This window comes from Prionailurus bengalensis, chromosome E3 (genome assembly GCF_016509475.1).
Source record: "Prionailurus bengalensis isolate Pbe53 chromosome E3, Fcat_Pben_1.1_paternal_pri, whole genome shotgun sequence".
NCBI classification, from domain to species: Eukaryota; Metazoa; Chordata; class Mammalia; order Carnivora; family Felidae; genus Prionailurus; species Prionailurus bengalensis.
In genome coordinates this window covers 24,340,678-24,348,362 of record NC_057357.1, presented here as the reverse complement: position 1 = coordinate 24,348,362, position 7,685 = coordinate 24,340,678, and the positions used below count along the sequence as shown (strand labels likewise).

The window sequence follows — 7,685 nt, the reverse complement described above, 5'->3', positions numbered from 1 at the left end:
TACTTCACTTACTAGTTGAGTAACTAACAATTAAAACACACAACTTTTCAGAGAAAACTGCCTAAGCCAGCTCCCCTGGTTTAGCCTTCCGAGCCCCCTGGTGCGAGTTACTGGCGAATCCACCATTTCTTCCGGTGATACGTGGCTCCGCCTGAGGTCACCAGGTTAAACAGCCGACTAAGAACACAGATTGTTAAACTGCTTTTTACTCTAAAATCTATTTGAAACAAATCTGGGTCTAAATGTTGGAGCAAATATTTTCTTTTAAATGCTTGATATGTTTGAAATAGCTCTACCGGAATAAATTGAAATAAAAAACATGCCAGTAAAATTTGCTTCTAAAAGTATTAAGTAGTTTCTCGGAACACCATCGCCACAACTGGGTAGCGTGGCCGAGCGGTCTAAGGCGCTGGATTAAGGCTCCAGTCTCTTCGGGGGCGTGGGTTCGAATCCCACCGCTGCCAGCACTGCTTTTTCCCTTTTTGTCCCTACCGCCTTCTTGCCGGGCTCTGTATCTGCTGTTTTTGTTGGCTCATCAGCACCCCCTGCTGCCAGACCCGGCAGACGGCCTGCATGAATGGAGAGGCGGAGGGGGCGGGGCCACGCGCGCCGGGGCGGGGCATTGTGGGTAAAAGGAAGCGCTAGGCCCGGCCCCGCTCCCCCCACGTGTCCGCTGGAGTTTCTCCACCAGCAACATGGCCGCTGCCTAAGAGAAGAGCAGGGCCGCCGCCGCCTCTGCAGCCCGCGGGTACCTGGGCCGTTGCCGCCGCCCGCGCGCGGCCCCCGCGGAGAGGTGAGTGCCGAGCAGGCAGCGCACGCCCGTGCTTGAGCCGGGCCGCACTCGCGAGGTGGGCCTGGGCTGGGCTGCCGAGTAGGCCGGGAGGCCCGCGCCGAGCCCAGGGGCTGGGGGCCTCTCGGGACTCGGGCGGGAAGGATGGACGGCTGACCTCCGTTGATCCGGGCCGGCCGCGGCCTCAGACCTCGGTCCTGCCCGGTAGGCGAGGACGCCGCGGGCGAGGCTGCCGGCGGTGACTCAGGGTCTAGCCACCTTGCCCCGCCCGGCCCAGGCGGGCATCCTACGGGAGCACCTGTCCGAAGGCAGCTGGTGTCCCGCCAGCGCGGCTACTCGTGCGGATGGTCAGGGACGGGGGCCTGACCACCCGTGAGGGAGGCGAAACCCATTGGACAGTGTGGCCCGGGGCCGGCGACCCGCCCCGCTGGGCAGGGGGAGGGTACCCAAAGCCTGCCCGGGCCCCTTTCTCGCCGCTGAACCAGATCAGCCTCCGCCCGGCAAGGCCCGGCATTCTTCATTCATCTATTCAGGCCACCATTCAGCGTTAACTGAGAGCCGGCAACGTGCGGCGGATACGGCCCTGACCATTTGGTCGGAGGAGGTGTCAGCAAGCACGTCAAGTAAACCAGTACATAAACAAGGTCGTTCAGTTATATTAGCTTTAGAATCGTTGGGTGATAGAGGAGATCTTAGCAGTCGCCACAGTTTCTTCGTCTGTAAAATGGGGATAATAAAATTTCCTACCTCGTAGGGCTGTTGATGAGGGCTAAATAGGGTAAGGCGCGAGAAGCCCCAGCTCGCTGCGTTTGATGTGTGGCGGCGTTATATTCTCCTACGTTGGAAGAAAACATGTTGCCAAGTAATAACAAAGTTACCTGCGGGTTACATTCATTACCTTTTTTAAGCCTCACTGTAGTCCTGGGGGGATCTGTGCTTTCATTATCCCCATTTTAGGGATGAAAATAGCGAGATTTTTCAAGATTAAGCAATCCCAGGTGGGCCATGACTGGGAAGTAGTTGAGGTGGGATTTGAACCGGGGTAGTTCTGCTCTGAGAGTCCAGGCTCTTACCCACTATACCATACTGCCTTTTACTCGAAAGGTGTGCAGCATAGTGGTTAAGAAAGGGATCATTGACATCAGCCGGACCCAGGTTTCTGCTCTGGTTCTGCTTTCCTCCAGCACTGTGACCTTGGACGAATTACTTAATACTCTCTGAATCTTCGTTTCCTCATTTCTTAATTGGGAATGATGAATCTTGACTTAAAGGACTATTGAGAAGATGAGAACGTGTGTGAAGTCTTTAGAGAAGGGTCTGATGCTCAATTAAGGGCTAATTAGGTCTTTTTCTCAAGGCTAACTCTTTAACAGAGGTGGAAACAGAGGTGGCCCAGAGAGGGGAGATGCCTTGCCCTGGAGGCACAGAGGCAGAATCCTGGCCTTGAGACCCTTTGCCTTGGGGCACTCTCCTCTTAACTGTGTTGTATTTTGTCCTCTCCCCCCAGTAGCTGGAGAGTCTTTGAAATTGCCTGTGCATTTACGATTGGATGACAGGTTAGATCCCTAGGCACACAGGGATACACCCAGGTGTGGTATTTAGGTATTTCCCTTGGCTCCACCTGCTACCCTTGTCCCCTTTACATTTGTTGGCAGCTCCCTGTTGGGGGAAATTTTGTGTGCCCAAGGCCATGGAGCCACCCCCAGAATACCATTATGGCTGCAAGATGCCCGGTTGAGGCCAGGGTGGTCATTGGTAGTCACTGCAGTTGGGGAAGCTTGACTTGTGGCTGGGAAGCCTGCTTCTGCCTGGGCCATAGCCTCTGTCTGTTCTCAAGTACCCATGAGGCCCACACTGTGAGGCCACCAGTCTCTGGTTGGGCCTGAGTTAGGCTTACTGGGTTAAGGGTCTGTAACCACCTGATTTCATGTACTTATTTAATTATTCTTTGTACTGTATTGAGTGTCTACTTCATGCCAGGCACTGTTCTAGGCACTGGGAGAACAGCATGAATTTTAAAAAGACTAATACTGGGGTGCCTGGGTGGCTCATTTGGTTAAGTGTCCAACTCTTGATTTCTGCTCGGGTCATGATCTTGTGGTTGGTAGGATCGGCCCCGCATCAGGCTCTGCACCGAAGGTGTGGAGTCTGCTAGCCTGCTTGGGAATCTCGTTCTCTCTCTCTCTCTCTCTCTCTCTCTCTCTCTCTCTCTCTCTCAAAATAAATAAAATTAAAAAAAAAAAAAGAAAGATAATGATCCTTATAACAACTTGATGAAGTACGTATAATCATCTCCACTTTATGGTTGAGGTAATTGAAGCATTGAGAGACCCACGTGGAGCTTCTGTTCTAGTGCAGAAGGTGGACAACACATAAGCACGTAGAATAGGTAGTTTCAGACTGTGATAAGAACCATGAAGGGAATAAAATGGACGTGGTGGTGCCTGGGAACCAGTTGGTGGAGGAGCTCTTTAAGATGGGTGGTCAAGGAACCTCTCCTCCTGGAAGGGGGTTGGGTGGCAGTGATACCTAATGAAAAAGATCCAGCTTTGAAAACACCTGGGGAAAATTGGTGGCATGCAAAGGTCCTGAGACAGGCTGGGGCCTGGCCTCTTGGAGGCCCAGCAAGTGGCTACCTGGCCATGTAGCTAGTGAGAGAAAGGCAAGGCCAAGATCATATAGGGCCTTAGGGCCATGGAAGGGAATTTGGATTTTATTCTATGTGGCAGTTGAAGCGTTTTGAGCAGGAGAATGATGTGCTTTACTTTTCTGCAGGGACAACTCTGGCTGTCTCTGAGAGGGTTGGAGGTAGAAAAGAGGAGCCTCAGGGAAACTTGTTGAAGGGGGACTTTTCTTTCTTTTCTTTCTTTCTTTTTTGTTTTGTTTTGTTTTGTTTTTTAACTTTATCGAGAGAGAGAGAGAGAGAGAGAGAGAGAGAGAGAACGAGAACACAAGCCGGGGAGGGACAGAGAGAGAGGGAGAGAGAGAACCCCAAGCGGGCTCCACAGGGTCAGGGCTCGAACCTACAAACCGTGAGATCATGCCCTGAGCCGAAACCAAAAGTGGGATGCTTACTGAATTGAGCCAGCCACGCACCCCAGAAGGGGTACTTTTAAAATCGTGGATCAAGATTTATTAGTACATGGCGCCTGGCTGGCTCAGTCTGTGGAGCATGTGGCTTTTGATCTCTTCGTGGTGAGTTGGAGCCCCATGTTGGGCATAGAGATTACTTTAAAAAAAAATTTATTAGGGGGATGTAAAAGCACCTTAGAGGATTGTTACCAGTATGTTTAATTTTAATGGGCGAGGGTAGAAAACACCACTGCCCCACGTATAGTAGGGGCAGTTATGGGTGTGTGAAGCCTTGGTTACATAATTTTGTGTATGTTCTGGGTCATGTATATGAAATGGATTTCTTACTAGAGGTTTTAGGCTGAAAACTTGGAAAGCCACCACGTTGGATGCTGTTGGCTGGGAGGCTGAAAGGAAGTGAGAACCCTGTGTCGCCCTGGTCACTGTACCGTGGGAGGGGGAGGAGCCCCAGCTCCAGGTCGGTCAGCCTCCCTGAGCTCCCCAGGGACCAGGGGAGAGGCCAGCAGAGCACAGCTAGGGAGCCCAGCAACAGCCGAGAAAGCCGGTTTCTCAGGAATGATTACGTCAGGGGAACCTCCCAGGCTACGCCTCTTGTACGTGTGTGACCCGTTCCACTCAGGTGGAAGTTCGCAGTCTCTGTTGTCCACAGAACCAGCTCAGAGGAGCGAGGTGCTTGACATACATCGGCGGCACTTGGCAACCAGCGCAGATGGGCAGGAGCGGGCACCTAAAACTGTCGGTTTGGGGCTTCTGGTTTACATCTAGGCCTCCAGCCAGAACCGTTGAGGTAGCCGGCTTCCCCTGGCCTGCTTCTTGCCTCCCTCAAGTCTTCCTCCACTCAGAAACCTGTGGTAGCTCCCCATTAAGTAGCCTTCCTGTGGTTCGTTTATTCAGAAAGCAGGTATGTAGGGAGTGCCTGCTGTGGGCTCAGGGGGATACAGCAAGGGACAGAATAGAGCAGAGCCTCTGCCTTCGTGTAATTTGCGGCCTAGTGGCAGTGGGGGTGGGGACAGGTGATAAACACAGAGCTATAAACCGTCAGGTGGCGATGTGTGCATCAGAGCAGGGACGGGAGTTGGAGGGGGGTGTTGCACTTTTGGATAGGGTGGACAGAGAAAGTCTCAGCGGTGAGGTGACATTTGAGCAAAAACCTGGAAGAGGTGAGGGAGGGAGCCATGAGGCTCCCAGGGTAGAACTGTTCCCAAGGCCTGAGGTTGGGGAAGAGGGAGGAAGGGAGCCCGGGGGAGGCGAGGTCTGAGAGGGAAAGGGGCTGTGGTGCCAACAGGTGCGTCGTAAAGACTTGAGCTTCTGCCCTGAGTGGGACAGGAGGCCTTCAAGGTAGAGGCGTGACAGGCTCCGACATGACTTTCAGAAGGATCACTGGCACTGGCTGTGGGGATGGGCAAAGATCATAGCGTCTCAGGTGGGGCAGGGAGAGCATTTATTTAGGCCATTGCTGTCATGCAGGCAGACATTGGAGCTGTCTGGACTGGGGAGGTAGCAGTGGGGGTGCCCAGACCCCAGACCTACCTTAAAGGTAGAGCTGACCGGAGTTGTTGATGTGGGGTGATGGGAACAGAGGCCTCAGGGATGAGGCTGGTGTTGGTGCTGCGCAGACTGAGTTTAGAACGTGTATCTGGAATGCATGAGATGATTTCAGGTGGTGCAGCTCAGCCATTGAATCCCACTCCTGGTGAAGGTATTACGCCCTTTTAAGTTTATTTTGAGAGAGAGAGAGCAGGTGAGAGCAAGTGCAGGAAGGACAGAGAGAATCCCAAGCAGGCTCCATGTGACTCAGGTCTCGAACTCACACACTGGGAGATCGTGACCTGGGCCAAAATCAAGACTCGGACGCTTAACCAACTGAGCCACCCAGGCTCCCTGATGCCCTTTTAAATATTGACTGGCTCAGTTAAGTAGATGAGACAAAAATGGTGATGGTCTTACCCAGAACTAGGGGGCTGGGGGCCGCTGGGATTCTGAAAGGACCCACGTGGGAATATGAAGGGTTAGCCCAGCCAAATTACTCCCCCTCTGCCGTGGAGACCTACAGCCTTTCCTCTCCAGTTGCTTGAGGTGATTCCGGTCACCTGGAATCCCTCCTCCAAATCCTTCTATCCTTCAGGGCGCAGCCCAAATGCCACCCCCCCCCCCTTCTCCCCGGCAGGAAGGCCCTTCCCTTCCCTCTGAGTGAGCTCCCCTACCTGTAGTTGTTACCTGGAGTCACATGGCCTGGCTTTGAAGTCCAGTGCATCCTCTTGTTCTGTGGCTTGGCTAATACACGCAAAGCGTCCCCGAGTTCCAGTTTCCCATTAGAAAATGGGGACAGTCAAGCCATCTTTTTTGCGGGGTTGTTGTGTTGAATACATTAAAGTGTGTGAAGAGAGTCCTTTTGTGTCACACAAAACGGGAAAATCATCTCACGCGGGGTTAGGCTTAAAGTTCACTTAAAAGTCAAATATCAGACTCAGAGTCATTCTGGAAAGCCTTGGGACTGCCTGCTCTTCCTGTTGGACGTCAGACTCGTCCTTAATGCTTCCTCGTGGCCCCAAACTAGTGCTCGGGTGTTTTCATCATGGCTGTGGACCAGCCAACCTCCATCTTCCTGCCTGGCAGTGAACTCTACTTTGGGAGTGGTCTCAAAAACCCCTTAAAACTGGTCATTTATTCTTCCCTGTGGGTGCAGACGACATGTGCTGCCTTGGGTCCACCTGTTTGCACCTTGGGTTTGGTGGTTTCTCTTTTTGTTTGCATTGGCCGTCCATTGTTGACTCCAGAAAAGATGTTGAAAGAGGGTCAGTTGCTGTGTCTCGGGCTCTTCCCTCCCAGAGCAGGCCCTGTTGCAGCATGGGCAACCCTGAGTGTTGGCTGAACGACTGACTCAGGCCTCTTGCTCTCCCTTGCAGGTTGAGTCTGAGGATCGTGCGGCTGGCCCCCCCCCTAGTATGGCCAATGAAGAGGATGACCCAGTCGTACAGGAGGTAACTGCTGCTTCCCACCTTCTGCCAGGGCCACCAGGGAGAAGTGCCCAGGGATGAGTCCCCTTCCATCTGTCCTCAGGCCGGCCTGGCATCTGTTGGCATCCCAGGGACCCCTAAGCCAGGCTATTCCCTCTTCCTCCAGATACCTGCCTGGCTGAACCCTACACTTCCTCCCAGTCTCTCATCTAGCATCTCCTTGTCAAAGAGAATTCCCTGACACACCCCGCCGCCTTTGTGTGGCTTTCTCCTGTATGCCTTCCCTGCCCCCACCAGACCCCTGAACATGGCCGTGCCTTGTGCTTGGTTATAATACTCACCATCCCCTGGACATAAATCTCCTTCCGCTAGAATGTAGGCTTCACCAGGGAGGGCTTCTGTTCTTTCACCATTGTATCAGCAAAGCCAAGTTCAGTGCCTGTCACTTAGATACTCAGTGGCTATTTGTTGAATGTGTGAATGGGTTTGACAATTCCCCCTTCCTGGGCCCACCAAGAAGTCATTCAACAGTGTTCACTGGATCCATTGTATGCAGGGCGGGGGCTATGACAGCAGTGAGGGAGGCAGTGTCTTGCCCTCAGGAAACCTAGGATCTGTGGGCAACACTGAAAGAAAGGAGTCTCAAGATGTAGGTGCTGGGAAGGTAGGTTCCAGAGGCCGGATCAGGACACATCCTAGTGCCTCCAGGTGGGCCGTTGCACATGCCGTTCCCTCCACCTAGAACGCCCTTCACACAGGCCTCCCTTGCACCGATGCCCTTCACTCCTCCTTTGGGCCTGGTGGTGGGAGAGAACATGGTTCATACGAAGAGCCGGCAAGCAGGG

At 53.1% G+C, this 7,685-nt stretch overlaps 1 protein-coding gene and 1 non-coding gene across 4 annotated transcripts in view; both read left to right on the top strand.

Annotated features, from left to right (window-relative positions):
• Window positions 1-382: 382 nt before the first annotated feature.
• Window positions 383-464, top strand: TRNAL-AAG. The gene has a single exon. It is a non-coding gene; the product is annotated as a tRNA-Leu (tRNA).
• A 178-nt stretch (window positions 465-642) lies between these two features.
• POLR3E (RNA polymerase III subunit E) overlaps window positions 643-7,685 on the top strand; it is a 33,721-nt gene continuing 26,678 nt past the window's right edge. The window contains exons 1-2 of one of the 3 annotated variants that reach the window (XM_043560313.1): window positions 643-793; window positions 6,790-6,864. In XM_043560313.1, the coding sequence (XP_043416248.1) occupies window positions 6,829-6,864 (36 nt within the window). In that variant the 5' untranslated portion in view covers window positions 643-793; window positions 6,790-6,828. Of the gene's footprint in view, window positions 794-1,031; window positions 1,435-6,789; window positions 6,865-7,685 lie in introns of those variants that run through there. The other 2 variants (XM_043560311.1, XM_043560312.1) reach the window with 2 other exon arrangements.